The sequence below is a fragment of the Podarcis cretensis genome (assembly GCF_951804945.1).
Source record: "Podarcis cretensis genome assembly, chromosome: 15".
Lineage (NCBI taxonomy): Eukaryota > Metazoa > Chordata > Lepidosauria > Squamata > Lacertidae > Podarcis > Podarcis cretensis.
In genome coordinates, this window is record NC_137185.1 from 739,712 (window position 1) to 761,707 (window position 21,996).

Here is a 21,996-nt window from a genome sequence, read left to right on the forward strand (position 1 = left end):
AGGCGAATCAGGCCAAAGCGTAGCATCGTGACCTCACCGTGGCCAACCAGGTGCCCAAATGGGGAGCCCGCAAGCAGGAGCTGGGCGCATCAGCAGCAGCGACGCTCCCCGTTCGCGATTCCCAGAGACCGGGATGGAAAGGCATTTACTGCCTCCGACAGGGGAGGGAGAATACAGCCATCGCGGCTAGTAGTCGCTGCCGAGAGCCTCCTCCTCCTCCTCCATTTGCCTAACCCTCTGGTGCAGCTGTCTTCGCTGGTCGCCTCCTGCGAGGAGGAGTTCCACAGTCTGAGACCTCAACTCTCCTGCCTAGCAGGGTTGTCGGAAAGATTCCTGACCTGGCCTGCTGCACGAGCCCCTTTCCTGGCTGGACCAGGCGGCACTCTTGATCTCTCCAGCCACGGGGCTTCTCCTGTATCAACGTACAAAGAGGTGCAAAATGCCCCCCGCCCGGTCAAGGGGCGCCCTAACCCCTAACTTCTTCTGCCCCCTCTCCAAAATGGAGAGCCGGGGCGGGGCAGAGCCTGGCCTGCGGCGTGGGGTCACTCTGGGGAGCCACAGGACACCTTCCTCTCCCCGCCGCGGTGCGCAAAGCGCTCTTAGCCTCCCCCTGGCAAAGAGAAGGGGGCGAGAAGCAAGGGGGTCGCCCTAGGTGGCGGGTCTTGGGACAAAGGAGCCTCCACGTGGCGGCGCCGGCGGAGGGCGTGGCGGCGGCGAGGGAGGGTCCGCGCAACCCCAGCTGGTTGCCATGGAGATAAGGAGGGAGAGGGGCTCGCCGTCGCGTTGCCATGGCGGCCGCGGCTGTCTGTCAACTCGCCGCGCCTGCTCCTCCCCCTCCCCTGTCCGGGCTCACAACCCCCTTCCCCCAACCCGTCCCTGGCAGGGAAAAAGTGGGCCGGGGTCCCCTCTCCGCCGCTGAGAGAGACTCAGGGGACCCGCATCGCGTTCCTCCACCTCCCTAGCCCCGTCGGGGTCTTTGACCCACCAGGGAAAGGCGAGCGCGCCGCGCCTGGGCTCTTTTTTGCCGGCCGTCCAGGGGCGCCCCGGTGGCTCTCCGGGTCTTGCCCTCCCCGCAGGGCGCAGAATTAAGCATGGTAGAGATTATATCGGGTGGGGGGCGCTCCCCGTTTCCCGGCCAGGCCCCCTTTTCCGAAGCGAAGTCTCCCTCCCTCCCTGCGTGCGGGCTCCGCCTGTCCCTCCGTGGGGAGCTGTCGGGAGGGGCGCCGCCGCCAAGACTTTCATAAATTTTCGATGCGAAGCGGGAGGGAGGGAGAGCGGGGCGGAGGGAGGGAGGGAGGAGGCGGGGAAGGAGGCGGAGGGGGACCTGGCCCTGCCCAGCCCGAGCCCAGCCCAGCCCTGCCCAGCCGTCGCTGCTGCGGGGAAGAGAGGCGAGGCGAGCTGGGGCGCAGCAGCGCGACGCCCTTTGGAGGCGCAAACCCGGGCGGGTGGAGAGGGGGCTCTGCGCGTTAAAGAGGGAGGCAGGAGGAGGAGGAGGAGGAGGTAGCGCGGCCAGCCCGGAGGGGGCGGCTCCCCCCCCTAAAAGCGCCGAGCCGAGCGGAGCCGAGCCGGCAGCGAGAAACCAGGCGCGCAACGGAGAAGGAGAGTCGTCCAACCGCTTCGCCTGCCCTCTCTGCCTGCCTGCCTGCCTGCCGGGGAAACGCTGCCGCCGGCCGCGCGATGCGGCTGCCTGGAGCTCCCGCGAGCCCCGCTCGGATTATCTGCCGCCGTCGCAGTCGCCGCCCGCTGTGAGCGCCGCTCCGGGATCCGCCGCCGCGGCGCCTCCAAGATGCTCCGCAAAGGTGAGTCCGCAGAGCCCGCGAAGGAAGCGAGGGACGCAGGCGGCCGTCGCCAAACTTTGCCGCGCTGTCCGGGGGCTGCAGGACCCAGCCGGGGAGCGCAGGCCGGCAAACTTTACTGGCCCCTCCGGGGGGAAGTGGGGACGTCGGGGCTCCTTCCCGTGGATCCCCGGAGTCGCGCCCGGACGAGAGCAGTGAGCCGCACGCTCCGCTCGGCTTCTCGGGGTACCTGGGGGGGGGGAGTAATGTGGCAAAGAGTAAAGAGGGGCGAGGCGGCGGGGAGGGCAGAGCAGTCTCTCCAAAGGGCTGTGGCAGGGGGTCCCCGTCGAACTGGGGAGGGTCAGGTGGTGTCCGGCCTGGAAGGTCCGGAGCGCTGGGCTGAGTCGCCACTTTGGGCTTGGGCGGCGCTGCAGGGAAGGAGTCGACGGGGCGTGGGGGGGGGCAAGAAGATCGGAGCGCCCAACGGGGTGGGGAGAGGCCGGTCCCTCCCGGCTTCCTCGGGTGTAAGGACGGTTTCTTTTGCTTCGTGATCCGCAGTCGCATTCTGGTTCGCGCGCCCCGCTGCCGCCTTCATCTGGGGGTCCCTCGACGGGTCGGGGCTGCTGGGACCTGGCTAGCTCTCCGCGCGCGCGCTGTCAAGTCAAAGTATGGGGGGGGGCGTGGGGTCTCCCCCTTACCAAATGCGTCCAACTTTGCTGGCCCAATCTTGGGATGTCGCTCTGAGACCGACTTTTGTGTGTGCGCGCGCGCACGCCCTAGAGTGATGGGGGTCTCAGGGGCGGGCTTGATCCGTGGGGCTGAGCGCGGATCTTTTCTCGGGCAGGGCGGAGGGGAGCGAGTAGCTGGTGCGCTCGGCTCTAATCTTTATGCGACGGCGGTGGGGTCACAGTCGTGGCGGGGTCTCTAAAATCGGCTCAGGAGGTGGGATGGGGAGGCAGATCCCGTGCCTGGGCTCAGGCGCTTGGTCTTGTCACGGCAGCATCTGGCAAAGCGATGCCACAGAGGCCCCACGCAAGGAAGAAGGAAGGAAGGATGAGGCCTCGCCCTCCCTCCTTCCCACTCTCCCTTCCCACCCCACCCCCGCTTTCTGCCCCAGTTTCCGAAGCTTAATCCGTGCCAAAGCAACTGCCCTCCTTCCTGACCGCGACTCAGGGCCCAGCACCTATTTTTTAAAGGAGCACAGCTTCCTGAGCATGCACAGAGCGCCCCTGAAGCCCGCTAGCCAGAATCAGCAGACCCCTTAATGGGGGGGGAGGGAGACTTTGATGTGGGGGTGAAGAGGTCAGTTTAGGACCACCTCTCCCCCATTCGGAAGTTGGCCACTGGGGGCGGGGCGAGGAAGTTTTTTGGGTCCCGCAAGGCGGGCGGGCGGCGAGGCGACTTGGCTAAGTGGCCCCGCGATGAATTCTTGCGAGTCTCGAAGCTGTCTTTCATTTGGATCTATCTGTACGTCAGCCACGCGGAGGAAATGCAGAAAAGAGCCAGCCCGGCCCGCGCTTCTCTGCCGAGCTAATATCGCTGCCCTGAATAATTCAGCAGCCGGGCTCGCTTCAGGCCACGCCCCCCACTCCCACCCACCCAGAGGAGAAGGACCCCGGCCCCCTCTTGGCACCGGCGGCGGCCTCACTGGTTCTGGGCCCCGGAAGGAGCAGGTCTGCTTTGGAGGGAGAGCAGCTCAGCCCTGGACCCCTCCAGGTCTCCAGCAACTGCCTCCAGGCACATATTTACATCTCATTTGCATATAGTCGAAACAAAATAAAAAAATTCCTTCCAGTAGCAGCTTAGAGACCAACTAAGTTTGTTATTGGTATGAGCTTTCGTGCACACTTCTTCAGATACACAAAAGCTCATACCAATAACTAACTTAGATGGTTTCTAAGGTGCTACTGGAAGGATTTTTTTTTAAAAAAATTAATTTTTATTTTTGTAATTTTTATTTTATTACCGCAGACCAACACAGCTACCTACCTGTAACCATTTGCATATAGTCATCTTTGCATATTTAGGCGGCCATTCAGAGGGACAGCCAGGAGGGAAGCAAAGTTGAGGTTGTGAGTAGAGGTATGTGTGTACCTGGGGATATAAACACAGGTACATATATTCTCTCATATACACAGAGATTTAATATTATCTAAATATATCTCACATACGTATAAAACCAACTTTGTTTCATGCAACCCACTTAGGTGTGTTTTTTTTAAATCGATTAACATGCCACTTAATCTTGCCAAATATTTATTTGATTTATTTATTTCATAAACTGCTTGGGAGGGTTGTTGTTTTTTTAAAAATAATAATATCAAGGGCTATATATGTTTTATTAAATCAATCAATCAGTCAATCAATACTATATCTCGTTAAGAGACCTGCAAGAAGACAACCCTCAAAGCAGTTATCTAAAGGAATAATGTAAGGAAGAAGGTTCAGGAGATCATAGGGATGGGGCCAACGACTTGAGGCTAGCCCTCCCCGCTTAACACCCCTGAATGGCAGGATCTGTAAGCAGATCTGGAGAAGCCTCTGAAGATCCCAAGGGCCTGAACCAGGCGGCCACCACTAGCCCCCCTTGGCTGTGTTCTCCCTCCACCATTGGAGGCAATATGCTGGGAACCCCAAGTGGGGAGAGCAGCTGGGCTTCCCTTTGGGGCCTCTGGTGGGCCACTGTGAGGACAGGAGGCAGGACTAGAGGTGCATTTTTTAGCCTGGTCCAGCACGGCCGGCAGAGCTGTTTTTCTGATGCATGCCCTGGTCCCAGCACAAAGGGCAGAACATGGACCCCTGGGCCACAAACACCCCTTTCCTAGATCCTGACCTTCTGTTGGATGAGGCTACTGGAAAGCATTCACATACATGCAAACTGTTTAGAGAGATAATTTCCCCCCAGTAAGTGGTATACAGTGGTACCTCTGGTTACGTATTTAATTTATTCTGGAGGTCTGTTCTTAACCTGAAGCACCACTTTAGCTAATGGGGCCTCCTCCTGCTGCTGCGCCACTAGAGCATGATTTCTGTTCTCATCCTGAAGCAAAGTTCTTAACCCGAGGTACTATTTCTGGGTTAGCAGAGTCTGTAACCTGAAGCGTATGTAACCTGAAGCGTATGTGACCTGAGGTACCACTGTATAAATTTTGCCAGGTAAATAAATCTGGCCAAGACTGGGGTTGAACTGTGGAACTCCCTGCCACAGGAAGCAGTGTCAGCATGGCCACCAACTTAGAAGATGGGCAAGGCTAATGATAAGGATATCAGTGGCTATGCTCCTGACAACCAGTTGCTAGAAAGCACAGGAGCGGAGAGGGATCTCTTGCTCAGATCCCGCTTGCTGGTTTCCCACAACTGGTTGGCCACTGGGAGGGAAGGACGCAGGACTAGATGGGCCACTGGCCTGATCCAGCAGGTTCTTCCTGTGTTCTTAAGGCACCCTCCCCTCACTAACCGTGTCAACCATTTGCACATCTGAGGTTGTTTTGCACATTTTGCTTATTTTTCACGGTTCTCTAAGTTGCTTTGAGGTTTTGTGGGGGAAAGAGACATGATGATGAGAACTCCCAGCAACCTGCAGAGCCACAGAGGGATGATGGGAATTGTAGTCCAGCCAGAGCTGGATTCTGGCCAAGGCTGCTTTGTTGGGTGAAGGGGCAGACCCCAGTCCTGGGAACGGCAGGCGGCCCGGTTCAAAGGGGCCAAACCCCCAAGGTAGCACTGCTGAGGGTCACCTGAAGCAGCCTCCTCCACCAGGACTGGCTCTCCTGCCTCTGTGAAAGGGCTGCAGCCACAGAGTTAAGACTGGGGTCCCCACTTCTGTGCTTGAGGAGGTAAAGTAAAGGTAAAGTTACCCCTGCCATACGGGCCAGTCTTGACACACTCTAGGGTTGTGCGCTCATCTCACTCTAGAGGCCGAGAGCCAGCGCTCTCCGCAGACACTTCCGGGTCACGTGGCCAGCGTGACGAAGCTGCTCCGGCGAACCGGCACCAGAGCAGCACACAGAACGTCGTTTACCTTCCCGCTAGAAAGCGGTACCTATTTATCTACTTGCATCTAATTGTGCTTTCGAACTGCTAGGTGGGCAGGAGCTGGGACCGAACGACGGGAGCTCACCCCGCCGCGGGGATTCGAACCGCCGACCATGCGATCGGCAAGTCCTAGGCGCTGAGGTTTTACCCACAGCGCCACCCGCGTTGTGGAGGAGGGTGGTGCAATTCTGGAGGTTGTTCCTGGGGGACCCACCACACCCCAAAGCTTTTTAAAACCTATTCTGAGTCTCTTTAGAATCCAGTGCCTGAGCTTGTCTCAGGACACATATTATAGGACCTGGGGTGGGGGTAGGCAGGGACCTTTTCAATCCAGGGGCCGCATTCCATCCCGGGCAACCTTATGAGGGCCACTTTTGACATTGGACTAGATGACCCATTGCATCCTTTCCAGCTTTAAAATTCTATGATTCGATGGTGGGCGGAGCCAAAAACAAAAGTGGGCGGGGCAAGGAATGTGAATGGTTAGCTGGTGTCTACACTCTCAAAGCCTCTCTCTCTCTCTCCACCCTCCATCGAGGCAGCCCAAAGGCATGTGCAGAGTTCAAGGACACATTTGCAGCCTTGCACAAGCACTCAAGGATGGTGTGAGGCAGAGCCAGTGAGGGGCGTGGCCTGGGAAAGCCCCAAGGAAGGCGGAGGCGCTCCCAGTCTGAGGGCCCCTCTTCCCTTGTAGGATCACAGCAGTGTCTTTCAGTTCCTTGGCCTGACCTGCCAAGGCAGGATCACCCTCAGCCCATGGCAGCTGCTCCTCTCGCCCAACATGCCACTTAGAGTACAGAGCAAACGGCTCTGGATGGCTCGGGCTAGTGAGCCAAATCACATGTAGCTATGGGAGGTGGCGCAGGTGTGTTTTTGTGGGTTCTTTTTTTAAAAAAAAATAATATTTATTAAGATTTTGGAAATTACAAAAAGAAAAAAGAAAAGTTAAACATAGAAAAACAAACAAAAACACTACATAAAACATTAAATTAACAAAACAAAACAAAAACAATTAAAAACACTTCCAATATTTTCTATCTTAACTTTCATATACTTGTTTCATTGACTTCCTCAACGCCTCCCTTTTTGTATTCCATTTCAATTAACTATTTCAGCAAGTCCTTTCCATCTTCATCTATTTTCTGTCTTATAGTTAATTTTAACATATTGTAACCTAGTTTTTTCCCCTTTTAATGCATTAACAATCTATCTATACCTAGTTCCTTCTAACATTTCTGCCAAAGCCATATAACTTTATTCCACCTTTTTTCTAAAGCTCCTTAATTTTACAGTATTTCTGTAAATAATCTTTAAATTTTTTTCCAATCTTCCTCCACCGACTCTTCTCCCTGGTCTCGGATTCTGCCAGTCATTTCTGCCAGTTTCATATAATCCATCAACTTCATCTGCCATTCTTCCTGGGTGGGTAAATCTTGTGTCTTCCAGTACCTCGCAATGAGTATTCTTGCTGCTTTTGTCGCATACATTCTTAGCCACTCTGAAAGGCCTTCTCATATCCCTTCCAGGTTCCCTTGCATGAGATGTCAGGATGCTGAGATGCTGCCTAGAAGGGTCTGTGTGTGGTCCAGGCAGATAGAGAGGGAGACTTCCAGATTCCTGCCCCTCTCCCTTTGACCTCTGTGATGACCTGTCCTTTGAAGGCCAAGGGATGTGTGTTGGCTGCATCCCTTCCCCTTCCCCTTCCGCCTCTCCCCTCACACTTTTGAGGTCCTCTTGAAGAGCAGAGCTTCTTTGCTCCTCCAGCTGGTTAGTGATCCAGGGCGATAGAATCCTGCCCAGTGCACTTCCCTCAATAAACACCAGCTTCCTAACTCTCTCAGACTTCAGAGGCGTTCTCCAAAGACCCATTTCACCCAAGTTGACTTCTGCTGTTGCATACGCACTCCGGAGGCCAGCTGGCGATTCCTTTGGCGTCCCCAGTTCCCAGAGCACCAGGGAGGTCTAGTTCTTACACCAGGGATAGTCAGTGGGCTGGGCTGTGGGGAGCAGCCCTCCCCACCCCAGCAACCCCACCCATTCTTTTAACATAAAGGTGCACTTGACATTTTGAAGACTGTGCCACTTGCAAAGGAAAGGGGCTTAATTTCAAAAGATGAATAAGGAAACGGGGGAACCTACACCTCGCGCCCCCCAGTCCTAAGAACAGGCCAACCGGATCAGATCAAGGGATGGAGGCAATTCAGGAGGGTTGCTGGCTGCTTTGGTTTAAGGCTTCCCCAGGTCGGGGGGGGGGCATAAATAAAAGTTTAAGGCATGGGCATAGGAGAGGTCACAAATGGCAGTCTCTCCAAAAGAGTGGAATTAGTGAGGAGATGAAAGGAGCCCCAGACTCCTAGCAGTAGAAAAATGGCAAGAAATGAGATCCTGGTGGAACATTAGGAGGACATTTCTAAGCCATTTGATGGGGGAATGGACGATCTTGGAAGGTGGCAGACTCAGGTGGTCACCTGTCAGAGATTTTTTTAGCCATGGCTCCTGCATTGCCCCTTCCAACTCTACAATTCCATGATTCGGTGGAAGAGGAAGCTCAACATGTCCTACCAAAGAGATGAGACCTTCCCAATGCAGGAAAAGAAAACACGTGTCCAGAGATGTCACAGATGAATGGTGAGGCATCTTGGGGCTTTGGCAGAGGAGACGGAGCCTAAATATTTAAATAAATAAACCGGCGAATTGATTGAGGAGAAGCAGAAACGGTGCCAGAAGGCCCTGACCAAAGCAAGAATAGGCTTTCCTCCAGCCAAGTTGGGGCAGAGAGCCAGCGGTAGATAATTGGCACCAGGGGAGCTGGGTTCAAGTCTTGCCTCTGCTATGGATTTGTTTTCCAGTCTTGGGAAAGTCACTCATTTCTGGCTCTCATGGAAATGAAACTTTTCTTCTTCTTCTTCTTCTTTTTGGGAAGCGGAAAACCTTTATTTGAATCTGTGGCAGGAACGTAGTTCTGGTCTCTGCACCCCAGAAAGGAGATTGTAGAGTTGGAGGAGGTTCAGAAAAGGGCCCCCAAAATGATTGAGGGGATGGAATGACTCGCTCCCCTATGAAGAAAAGTTGCAGCATTTCGGACTTTTCAGTTTACAGAAAGGACAAGTAAGAGGGGCCACAATAGAGGCTTATAAAATGATGCAAGTCCTAGAGAAAGGGGACAGAGAAGTGTTTTTCTACCTTTCTACGAACACGTGAACTTGTGGATATCTAATGTTGGGAGATTCAGGAGAGACCCCCCCCAAAAAAAAAAGCCCTTCTTCACGCAGCGCAGAGTTAAACTCTGGAACTCCCTGCCACTGGAGGCAGTGACGGCCCCCAACTTGGAGGGCTTCAGAAAGAGGATTAGACAAATTCATGGAGGAGGAGAGGGCTATGGTGGGCTACTGGCCAGGATGAGCTATTGCTCTGCCTCCACAGTCAGAGGCAGTGATGCTTCTGAAATACCACTTTCTGTGAATCTCAGATAGGAGAGCACTGCTCTTGTGATCAGGCCTTTCTTGCAAGCAGCCCATTTGCAGGGGAAGGGATCTGGTTGGCTTCTGTGAAAACAGGATGCTGGACTAGAGGTTCCCGCCCCTCCTTGGTCCCTTCTGCTGATCTTACTCTCCCTCTCTCTTCCGCACCTCCCTTTAACCCCGATGCGAAACTGGAGTCCCAGGCTTGTTGCCCCACCAGGTCCCTCGCTCACTTCGAGGGCTGCAAAGATAAGGAAGGCCCTTAAATTATTTATTTGTGGCATTTCCGTGTTTCCCCAAAGCCAGATTACATCAGATGTTGAAATGCAAAGTAACGCACACGCAGGATAAAAAAGAAACAGCAACAGAGAGACTAAACCAGGCTGTGCTGAGTGAGTCGGAAATGAGAGTTGGGTGTTTGAGTACACATACTGGCCTACTAGCCACCTCACGCCCAGTTGGGGAAGGTTCCGTCCGCCATCTTGATTCGAAATGGTGTCCCAATTTAATCAAAACCCAGGTGAAAACCTGCTTTGTGATCTTGCATTGCGGGTTGTTGGGCTAGACCAGGGGTCAGCAAACTTTTTCAGCAGGGGGCCGGTCCACTGTCCCTCAGACCTTGTGGGGGGCCGGACTATATTTTTTGGGGGGGAGGGAATGAATGAATTCCTATGCCCCACAAATACCCCAGAGATGCATCTTAAATAAAAGCACAATTCTACTCATGTAAAAACACGCTGATTCCCAGACTGTTTGTGAGCCAGATTGAGAAGGCAAATGGGCCGCATCCGGCCCCCGGGCCTTAGTTTGCCTACCTGTGGGCTAGATGACCTCAGTCAGTGGAGCAGGAGACTCTCAATCTCGGGGTTGTGGGTTTGGGCAAAAGACTCCTGCATTGCAAGGGGTTGAACTAAATGACCCTCGTGGTCCCTTCCGACTTGACAGTTCTATGACTCTGTGTTCAGGAAACATTTGGCTCTGAGGTCTCAAAGTGCACAGCAGGCAGAAAAACCTGAGCCTTCCAAAATATACAGCAGGGGGGAAGAAGGGGGCTGGGTGAAACCAGAGGTGTTTGTGATGTGATAGAAATAAAGTGTGCTGGGTGTGCGTGTTAATCCTGCCCAACTCATCCCTGTTGCTGCTGCTGCTCCCAGTCTCCTCATTTCACCTCTCATCCCTCTGTTTTGACCAGCCGGAGAAGCCTCTTTCCCCACATCCCACCTTTCATGTCAGACCCACTTGGTGGGAATAAGGAAACAGGGAGTTTTCCTCTTATTTAGCACAGCATCCACCACATGGAGCTCCCTGCTCTGGAGGAGTGGTCTCTCGCCCTTCCCTTCATGGTCTTGCCCTATCTTTCCAATATTTGGGGTGGGAGGGCCATAGCTCAGTGGTGCAGAGCACCTGCTTTGCATGCAGAAGGTCCCAGGTTCAATCCCTGACAGCATCTCCAGGAGTGAGCCAGCATTCAATCACACTGAGCAAGCTGGAGTTAACTCTTTATTAGCAAGACAGTGTCTGCACAGGAGTGTCCATCCTATGAGCACAGCAATTCTTCACTAGATCTTGCCCCCCCAGGAAGCAGTTGCAGAGACTGAAGGCCCCGCCTCCCCACAGCTAAATTCCCCCCTGCAAGCAATCTGAGACTGTGCCTGCTTGCAGCCAACCTCTCCTCCACCCTTTTTATGCCTCTCCTGGTTCTGGGAGACCAAGTGGGAGGCGAGTGTGTCGCAGCAGGAGCAGGAGACACCTGTGACTCTTCACCAGCCAGACTCATCTCTGCCTCTTGGCTTCCTTCCTCTCCTGCTTCAGCTTCTGCCTCTGATTCTGGACTGCTCTCTGCCACAGACTCTCCCAGCTCACTAAGCCCTGTTCTGCTTCAGCTTCCAACACCTCCTTCTCCCAGTCCTCTCCCTCTGACCGCTCATTGTTGTCCCATCCCCACTCCCCGGGCTCTGAACCTTGTTCCCTTGGGGTTTCCCCAGCCAGTTCCTCCCACCAATCCTCTGCGTCCAACCAGTCCATGACCCCAGATAGGGCTGGGAGACAGTCCCAGCCTGAAACCCTGCAGAGCCATTGCTGCTGGCCGGTGTGGACGACACTGAACTTGAAAGCCCCTTGGCAGATGTCAGCCTCTGGTCAGCCAAAGGGAGGGCTCTAGATGAACTCATGGTTTGGCTTGGAATTAAAGCAGCTTTCTTTTCTTCCTCTGTGTAAACATCCCAGTATGATTGACGGTGCCTTGCAGGCTCCTTGCTTGTGGGGAGAAAATAAACACCTGAATCTGTTGATTGACCTGGGTCTGCCTCTGGGGGGAATCACAGCGCTGCCTGGGAGCTGACAAGACCCCCTGGGAAGAGCAGCTTTTGGGGAGAGCTGGATTGATCTGAGAGCTCTTTTTAAGAACATCAGAAGAGAGCCCGGCTGGATCAGGCCAGTGGCCCAACTGGACCAGCACTCTCTTTTCATAGTGGCCAAGCAGATGCCTCAGGAGCTGCTGCTTTCTCCTTGTCTGGAGCCATTTAAGCAGAGCTCTTAGCTTCCTTCTGCAATGCCCAGCCAGACGGCTGCCAGGGACTCCTAGCGGGTGCTGCAAACACCCTAATGGGGCAGGAAAGTGAGGTGCAAGTGTGCAGGTGTGGATCACAGCCCCAGGACACCCCACGTCACCCCACCTTATCTTTATTGGGCTCGAACCAAACGCCTGGTACTTAGGGAATGAGGCCTGGACCTCCTTGCCAGCCCCACTGGGGTGTCGTCACCTCCTTCAAACGGGACAGCAGATGGAAATAACCCCAGACCCAGAGGAGAGCTAGTTAGCGACTGCCTCTAATCCAGATTAAGGGGCTTGCAAATCGAGAGCAAGTCCTCTGATCGGGAGATGCCTGCAAGACGTGTAATTCCGTTCACATGGCGAATTAATCCAGATTAACTCCCCCCCCCCCAACCCTGGTGTGGAGAAGTGCCACTTCTCTTAGCCCTGGCTGGTGATAGCCTAGTTTGACAGCCTTGGGGGCTCATGGGGTGAGGGGGCTTTGTCAGGGTTTGCTGTCGTGCGAGTGTGTTGAGGGGTATTATTGTTGGTGCCCCCTTGCCATGAGGGACTGTGCCACCCAGGGTGGGGAGGAAGCAAGGCAGGCCGGGGAGCTCCTGGAGCGACAGACTCTGACCCGGCAGAGCCGTGTGGGGAGAGGAAGGTCGCTTCAAGGTCAAGGCATATGGCAAGGTGGTTGGGTGGGAGTGGGATGGGGGCCTGCAGGAACCCCAGCAGAGACGGTGTGTGTGTGTGTCCCCCCCCCCACCTCTATTGCTTTGCTAAAAGGGTTTACTTGGCAGCTGGGCAAGAGAATTGAATTAAGTTATTTGCACTTAGTTGCTCTTCTAATGCAGGGAAGGGAGCCTGCAGGGAGAGTCAGAGGGAGGGGCAGGAGGGGGTGGGCACGGAGCTGGCCTGGGCTTGAGGGCCCTCCCACACAAAAAAGGCCTTCTCTTTCTGCTCTCCAGGAACTGTGAACCTGCTTCTGCAAGGTAGGCAGCAGCACCTGGGCTCTGCAGAAATAAATGTCAGCTCTAACATTTGACCAGGGTGCAGATCCAGGGGTGTGTGACTGTGGTTTTGCCCGTGCTGCTATGCATGACCCCTGAGCCCCCAGGCCATGTCCCACCACTGGGGGCCATCAAATTGTACAATAGGAAGGGACTGCCAAGGGACATCTAGTCTACCCCTAGCAACGCTGTGTGTTCAGAGCTGTGTACGTGTGTCACCCACTCCTCTAAGCCAGTGGGCTCCCTAATCTCCATTATTTATGTGTTGCCCTTGTAGCCCTCTGATTTCTCAAGGGAGCGGGCCTCGCTCTTCCCTCATTTAAGCGCCACAACAACCCTGCAAGGTGGGTGAGTCTGAGAGGCAGTGCCTGTTTTCCAAGGTCATCCAAGGGGATTTGACTCCTGGTCGCTCCCAGGCCTTCGCTACTTGGGTGCAGGCAGACAGAGACCAACTGGCAGCTTCTCAACACCCCAAGGCAGCCACTCTTCCTGGGGGACGAGGACAGGGCAGAGAGAGAGGGAGAGAGAGGGAGCGGCGGCAGCAGCAGCTGTGTTCTTCTGGGACTGTCTAGGACAGCCTTTCTCAACCTTGGGTCCCCAGATGCTGTTGAACTACAACTCCCATCACCACTAGCTAGCAAGGCCAGAGTTCAGGGTTGATGGGAGTTGTAGTCCAACAACATCTGGGGAGCCACAGGTTCAGAACCGCTGGTCTAGGACTTGGAAGCCTGTCCTGGGAGACTTCCCTCCTGAACAACAACAACAACAACAACAACAACAACAACAACAGGAAATCAAAAGCTCTCTGCACATGCTTTCTTTTTCTGGCACCACACATCACCTGGGACCAGGGCTTAGTATTGAAGGTAGAGATTCTGAGGCCCAGGTAGCTGGTCTGAGAGGGGTCCCTGAAGGGATTCCCATTGTGAGGAAAGTTTGGGGAGAAAGGCAGGAGATAGGGGCAGTCAGGCCACCCCCTGACCCTAGATGGGGGCACACTGGTGGTTGTGGGAGACAGTTAATTCAGTTTATTTTTAAACTGTGAACCATCCCGATTCATGCTTTCAAAAAAACGCAACCTGAAACTTGCCCGCCCTTCAGAAATCTGCACTTCTCTGAATTTTGCAACGCAGTTCTCCATACAGAAATGCATGCACTGGGTTTAAGTGTGCATATAAATGAATATATCAGTGAAAGTAACATGCCAAAAGGGGCAGAGTATTAGAGAAAATTGCTCTGCAGAAATGTGTTTGTGAGGAGGAATTTGACTAAGATGCTGAGGAATTTTCAGGAAGCTTTTTTTTAATTAAAAAAATTGTATTGCAGATTGCTACGGAAATGTAAGAGAGCTGAATTTAAGATTAGGAGTGAGATTAGCGTGAGAAATTGAAATGGAGCCCTCCCTCCCTTGGCATTTGGCTTGCGGGTGGGGAAGCCTCTTCTTCCTGTCTTCTGGATGATGGACAGCCCTGTCATTGCAGCCCCTTCCTCTTAGCCTTTACTAAGACCATCCTCTCTCTCCTCTGGCCCAGAGAGCTCAGGACATAGCCCTGATGATCTGCTTCGGAGGGGCCAGCGGGTGGGGTGCTCCACTGCCCTCTTTTATCCTCACAACAAGCCTGTGAGGTGGGCTAGGCTAGGCTGAGAGGCTGTGACTGATGCAAAGTCAGCCAGGGAGCTTAGGAGTGTAGGAAGCTGCCCTATACTGAGTCGGGCCACCGAATCTGGCTTAGTATTGCCTACACTGACTGGCAGAAGCACCCCGGGACTCTGGGGAAAGGGTCTCCCTCAGCCCTTCTCTGGGAGATGTCGCTGGAGGTTGAACTCAGGACCTTCTGCATGCCAAGCAGGGCTCTCCCACAGAGCTGGAGCTTTCCCCTTAGAAATATAGACTATAAGAGCACAATCTCTCCCTCGGGAAGTGGCAGGCTCTCCTTCCTTGGAGGTTTTTAAGCAGAGGTTGGATGGCCATCTGTCTTGAAAGCTTTAGCTGAGATTCCTGCATTGCAGCAGGTTGGACTAGATGGCCTTTGGGTGTCCCTTCCGACTCTACATTTCTTTGATTCTATGATAAGGCTGATAACTCGCTGGATCACCTAGTCCAGCCTCCACTTCTCGCAGATTCCCCAAAGGGAAAACCCCAAGCAGAGCCTGAGGGAAGCAGCAGCTCTCCCCACCTGTGATTCTCAGCAACCAGCATTCAGAGGCGGTGGCTGAGATGGGATTTGAACCCAGGTCTTCCAAGCCCTAGTCCAACACCCTAACCACTGCGCCACACTGCCTCCCGGTGGTCTTACCACAGCCTCCCGTCTAGTGATTCTGCTCTTTCCTTCAATCAGCTCCAAGGGCTCCTTTTCCGTCTCCACAGCCAGCGTAGCGATTGTAGTAGTACTAAACGGGGGCGTTTCTCTGATGCTGGATTTGAATGATGGCCTTGTGTCGGGTCCTTATTCCCCGTTTTGTTTGGCAAATTTATTGTTTCTATTTTTAGTGGATCTTATCGTGGATGCGTGGCGTTGCTCTCTGGGCAAGGTGCTCTGAATAATTCACTGCCCCAACCCCTCGAAAGGTGACTAATGAGCAAATCACCCATTGCAGGGACCGGGGTACATCTCGGGGCCCAGGAACTGTAGAGTTGTAAGGGGTTCCAAGGGTCCTCTAGTCCACCCCCCCTGCAGTGCAGGAATCTGTGCCCCACCCATTTCCCCCACCCATACCGGAGAGGGACATTTGCCAGCCTCTTCCTCTCCAATGCAGAGGAGCACATTTGAGTTTTAGCTCCAGAACGCAGCAGGCGGGCTATGGGAGTCCAAGTCTTTTTACAGGGACGTGTTCCGGGGGGGGGGTCTTTCACCCCATTTTTAACATTTCAGGCTGTTTCTCAATTTGTAGTTGCTCCATGTCAGAGTAGACACTCCTATGCTAAATGGAGCAATGGCCTCCTGACTCAACAGAGGTTTGGTTGGTTAGAGAATCATTGGATTGGAAGGGACTCCAGGGGTCATCTATTCCAACCCCCTGCAATGCAGGAATAATTTCAATGCAACCTTCTAGGGGCCACATGCCAGCCGTGGGCAGGGCCAGAGGAAACAGTGGGCAAGCAACAGATGCGAATTTTGCCTTTGTACAGTAGCTTTGATTTTGAGTCGCTCTCCTCCATCCAGGCCAAGCAAAGAGGCACTATTAAAACCCAGACTCAAAGAGGTTGTGGAGAAGGGCTGTGGTCCAAGGAAGAATCCCAAGGGCCAGGCAGAGAGGCATGGGGGGGCCACATCTGGGAATTTGGGGGCCGGTGATCCCTGCGGTGGACTTGGCCTCCAATGCAACACTTTCCTCCAAGCCAGTAAGAAAGCAAAGACTCTCTTTGTGAACTGTCCTCACTCGGAGTGTACCAGCAAAGTTGGGCACAAGAGCTGGTTTAGGATGCCAGGCTCTTCTGTAATCCCACCCAGACCCCCAGCACAGCTGACCCCAAACAACCCCACCCAGAGGGGTCTGTGCAAACAGAGGAGGGAGGGCTCAACCTCCTTCTCTTCCTCGTCTTGGCAATCTGGTTCAGCTCTCCTCCTTTTTCTGTTTGTGATTTCCAACCCCCCCCCCAAAAGCCCGCATGAAAATCCATATGCAAATCTCTGTGTGCATTTCACTTGCTGTACAGCAAACCTTGTACGACACATTTTTGCACTTCCTTTCCTTTGAGTGCACCCCGTTCCCCTAACAGATGCTTTTTTTGGGTGTGCAAGTTTTAGGGTGGAGACCAGACACATGGCAGAACTCAGGGAAATGTTGGGTTTGGAAGGACAACAACCATGTCCCAGCCTTGGCCCAAGAGGTGCAGCTGAGGTCACTGTTTAATGAAAATGGAACACACTTCTCTCCTGTCCAGAGGGGCTGGGTTATCTTTGGGGGGGGGGGAGAGCACTGGCCAGCTGGGAAAATGATGTCACGACAACAGTGACAGAGGCTTGGAACCCAGGGGACTGGGGAGCCTGGTGAAGCCCATGGAAGGAGCTGGACCACAGCAGAGAGAGGGCAGGAAAAGCAGGGGTGGGAGAGATAAAGGCTTGAGGGAGAAGGGGGTGCCCTTGGAGATGAACTGCAGAGGCTCCTGATGAACACAGGAAAGCTTCAGTGCACATCTTTGGGAAAGGATTTTCCAAAGGACTGTGTTATTATCCTGGATTCCCCCCCCCCTCCACGTCCCAAATTCAAGCAAGCTTTCCTTTGGACTTTGGAGGGGCTCTCTGGGAGGGCAGGCACTGTTGGGGTCTGCGTGTGAGCATGCTTTGCCAAGGACCCAAAGATTGGGCAGATTCATGGAGGAGAGGGCTATTGATGGCTCCTAAGCCACGATGGCTCCGCTCTGTCTTCCACTGCTGGAAGCAGCAAAGCTTTGGAACACCTTTGGAAGCTGCAGGAAGGGAGAGGGCTGTTGCGCGTTCGAATCCTGATTGTGGGCTTCCCATAAGAGGCATCTGGTTGGCCGCTGTGGCTCTTGGACTGGACCAAGAGCCCAACTCCCTCCCGTCCAAAGGCTTAGCATCGTCTCGAGGTGGCGCCTAAGCAACCCCCCCCCCAAGCTGCACTCTGCTGGTCCCTCAACGTCTGGGGTGGGAGACAGCCTTGTCTGCTGGAATTTTGCTAAAGGAAGGCAGGGCTGAGATTATATTGCTCATTTCCAAGCGCTGAGAGACTCCGGGGTTCCAGCACTTCCACAGGTTCCAGTTTCCTGGAAACGAGGGACAGCGGAGATTGTGGTGTCTTTAGCGTATAGAATCATAGAAATGTAGAGCTGGAAGGGGCCACAAGGATAATCTAGACCAACCCCCTGCAGTGCAGGAATCTTTCACCCAACATGAGATTTGAACGCATGTCCCTGAGCATGTCCCTCATGCTCTACCAATCGAGCGATTGGTTTTATTAGGTATGGTTTTATTGACATGTCTGTACAACCTAAGGCTAAGATGGAGGGACCCACAGCCGTAACACGCCCCCCCCCATCTGCTTCTCCCATCATCACGGCCTTGGGATCAAGCATGGCTCTATCTCTCTGGCTTCTGCCTGCGTCTTTCTCCCAGTTCAGCTCACTCTAGCTGAGAGAATAGCTCACTACCTGGCTGTTGTCCTCCTAAATCACATCCACATTTCCGAGCACAATTCAAAGTGTTGGTGCTGACCTTTAAAGCCCTAAAAGGCCTTGGTCCTGTATACCTGAAGGAGCATCTCCACCCCCATCATTCTGCCCGGACACTGAGGTCCAGCGCTGAGGGCCTTCTGGCAGTTCCCTCAATACGAGAAGTGAGGTTACAGGGAACCAGGCAGAGGTCCTTCTCAGTGGTGGCACCCACCCTGTGGAACACCCTTCCGTCAGATGTCAAGGCAATAAACAACTGTTTTACTTTTAGAAGACATCTGAAGGCAGCTTTAGGGAAGTTTTTAATGTCTGATGCTGTATTGTTTTTAATATTCAGCTGGAAGCCGCCCAGAGTGGCTGGGGAAACCCAGCCAGATGGGCGGGGTATAAATAATAAGTTATTATTATATTATTATCCAGGTGAGGTGGGATGGAGGGCCCACCCATTAGCCTGCCATTAGGGAGCTTTCGCCTTCAGCCACACAGCCCTTGCCTAGACAAAAGGTGGCCCCAAGGATGGAAATCCACCTGGCTAGTTGAAGAATGGGGTCCTCTGTTAGATCTTAACCCTAGCTGGGTAGAAGGCTCCAGGAATTAGAGGGGGACTCGGGAATCAGGCAGACGGAGGCACCCCGCCAAAAAAACCCTCACAACAATATAAATAAATGAGCTTTGGATACAAGTGTGCTGCAAATACTTGAAAGGTGCACATCCCCCCCCCCGACACACTCCCTGCCTGCCTTCCTGGACCCCCTGTGCTCGCCTGCCTGTCTGTTTGGGTTGCTGGGCAGGCTTTGATGCCTGTTAATGAGACTCTACCCTTAAACGGGCTTCACTCTGGTGTAAATTTAATGCTGATCCAATTTGCTGACAGCAGCAAAAGCCACGGGGGCAGAAAATGCACAGGAGGAGGAGAGAAGGGGGGCTAGTTCAATCTGCAAAGGTGCCCCCAAGGATAAAGGTCCAGGGGCAAGGGGCGGAGAGGTCGGCTCCTGGCCACAGGGTAGGGGGCTCTGCAACTGGGTGTGTCCATCTTCACGTGGCCTAGAGCTGGCTGGGGAGCAGGGAACAGAAGGATGGACAGACATCTAGTGCCATTCCTGGGGAAGATGCAGAGTGCCTTGGACCAAGCCAGACCTTTGGGTGCATCTGGTTCTGTGTTGTCTACACTAGCTGGCAGCAGCAAAAGAAGCTGGCATGGTCAAGCTAAGTCAGTTCCATCTAACTCAGCGTTGCCTACACTGACTGGCAGCCTTGCCTCACTGGTGTTTCAGACAGAGGAGTCTTTCCCAACCCTAGCTTTCTTTCCCAAACAATAAACTAAGGTCCCAGGTCTCATGGTTATGGAATAAAGGACTGATTTCAGTAGGAAAGGAGGAAGCTGATGAACCCAGTGTTAGAAAGGTAGATATAGTATTCAGCTAGGCGTCAGATGGCTCCTTAAACCAGTTGCCAAAACGGAATGCCTTGTTGCCATTTTGGGGGCAGACAGCTCGGAAGTTGTATGTTTCAGTGTGACTTTTTGGTTCCTGAAATTCATTCTGATTGTGCAGATAAAATATCATGGATAGAATCCTACAGGTTGTGCTGCGAGAGTGCAAAAACAGTCCAGATCCAAGGATCTCCAGGCAGGCACCTCCAAGTGTCACCCTGGTACCTAGGCATCTTCACTTGGTCACAAGCAGCTGATAGCCAGGGCCAAAATGCTCCTGGCAAATTTCAAATGCTGATTTGAACCCAGGACCTTCTGCAGACAAAGACTCAATGACCTTTGAGGTCCCTTTGTAACCCTGTGGTTCTGAACTTAGGGTGAGAGGTGTGCACGCTGGGGATTGTGAGCTTACCTTGTTGGCATTGAGGTTTTGCAGAGAACAGTCACAGACTGGGGGTCTCTGGCCCCCTCGTGAGCCTCCCTTTGGGGGCACCTGGCTGGCCACTGTGAGGAAGGGATGCTGGACTAGAGGGACCCCTTTTGGCCTGATCCTGCAGCCGCCAGGCTCTGCTGACGTTCTTATCTTCAGCACCATACCTGATGCCTTTTATTTATCTATCCATCTCACACCCTTCCTCATCCTGCTTCTGCCCCTTTGGCCTGATTCAGCCGCCTTGAGGCTCTGATGTTTGCATTTCACGGCTATTTCCACCCGCCTCCCATGCCCAGGTGTGGGCATATACCTGCTAAACATCACCTACGAGGCTGTGATGACAAGGGGACTGGGGTCCATATACAAAAGCTCATGATGACGCAACAAACCTGTTGGCCTCTAAAGTGCCACAAGTCTCCTCTCTGCTGCTTTTTCTGCAACATACCAAGAGAGCTGCGAACCCCACTGGAAACTGGGGCGTGTCTTGCCTTTTGCTCTCCTTGATGCACCGCAGTCCCTCTTCCCTCTGTCTCCCACTGGTTTGGAGTGGAGGGCAGGGGTGAAACTGGGCTTTATTTCACCCGAGTCAAAGACCCAGTTTGGCACACCCCCAATGCACACACACACAGGCTAGGAGCCTCAATGGCACCCCTCTGGAGGCTTCACCCGGGGCAAAAAAACCAGATCGCCCCCTCTTGCCAGCTACGGCATTGGTGGAGGGTCTGGAGGAAGTGGGAGACTCAGCAAGCCCAGGGTTGTATCCAGCCCCGTCCTTTAGCTTAGGCGCCCAGCCGATTGGGATTTCAGCATCCAATTTTAAAAGCCACACACACAGACACAGAGGGAGGTGCAGGCCCTCCACTGCCAGGGCTTGTGCCTCGTGTGCTGCTCTCTTATTTTTTAAATAATTGAGAGTAATAAATATGTATTCCTCCTTCCTTCTTCCTCCCACCCTCCGCAGCTTGTCAGCTCCCAGCGCCTCTCCTCTGATCAGGCCGCATCTTTCCTTGAGTGCAAAAAAAGTGGGGGGGGGGGGGAGAGGGAAAAATCCTTTAAGCAAAAAAGGATTAAAGCTGGGAAAGTAGGGCTCTTATTGCCAGCGACTGAGGCCTCTTCTGGAAGGAGCCGCCCTCCGAGGTTGGGGAGGCGAGGTTTCTTGGCCAAGGCCACTGATGGAGATGGGGGGGGGGGGCAGGAATCGGTGTAAAGAGAGAGGCCTAGCCATGAAGCCCACTTCTTGTACAGTGGTACCTCAGGTTAAGAATTTAATTCATTCCAGAGGTCTGTTCTTAACCTGAAACCGTTCTTAACCTGAAGCACCACTTTAGCTAATGGGGCCTCCTGCTGCCGCCGGAGCACAATTTCTGTTCTCATCCTGAAGCAAAGTTCTTAACCCGAGGTACTATTTCTGGGTTAGCGGAGTCTGTAACCTGAAGCGTCTGTAACCTGAAGTGTCTGTAACCTGAGGTACCACTGTACTTGTGTGTCTCTGTGTTGCAGTTAAGAGGACAGGCTCTCTCCCTGCTTTCTAACCCAGCTTGTGAGAAGAGGGACCAGAAATGCAGCCTTGGTCAATCTGGTGCCCTTCAGATGCTTTGCACTACGGCTCTCAACAGCTCCAGAGATGCCAGAGGGCGTCAGGTTGCCAAAGGCTGCGGCAGACCCTTCTGTGTCGCCTTGGCGGTTGGCTTAGCAAGGCTTAATAATCCCAAAGGCCAGGTCATGACTCCATTGGGAGGGGGGAAGCAGCTGCCTCCTCTTGGCGCTGGGTGCTAGCAGCACCCATTGGCTGAAACTGCAAAAGGGACCGAGGCCCCTGGGGCACTCTGGATCCTGCCCGACTCCCTCAGCCCTGCAGGAGACAGCACGGCCAATGGTCAGGTGATGGCAGTAATGGGAGCCCAGCAAGTTCTGGAGGAGTTGCAATCTTGAGGGGGTGGGTGCCACCTTCCTGGCCCCCGTGGTTTTGCAGATCTCCAGGGAGGCTGTGGAAAAGACGTCCGACCCCAAACCCTGGAGAGCCACGGCTGCCAAGTCCGTGTGGACGAAACTGAGCCAGGTGGACCCAATGGCCTGGCTCAGTCTAAGGCAGCTTCCTGGCTCTGGGGGCATCCCTTTGGGGCACTGTGTGGGGACAGGATTCTGAACGAGGTGGCTTGATCCAGCAAAGCCAGGCTCTG

The 21,996-nt window shown here is 53.9% G+C and overlaps 1 protein-coding gene across 1 annotated transcript in view; it reads left to right on the forward strand.

The window, feature by feature from the left end:
• Window positions 1-1,330: 1,330 nt before the first annotated feature.
• Window positions 1,331-21,996, forward strand: part of RTN4RL1 (reticulon 4 receptor like 1) — a 63,198-nt gene continuing 42,532 nt past the window's right edge. Inside the window, exon 1 of the mRNA XM_079955753.1 lies at window positions 1,331-1,799. Coding sequence (XP_079811879.1) covers window positions 1,787-1,799 — 13 coding nt within the window. The 5' untranslated portion in view covers window positions 1,331-1,786. The remainder of the gene's footprint in view (window positions 1,800-21,996) is intronic.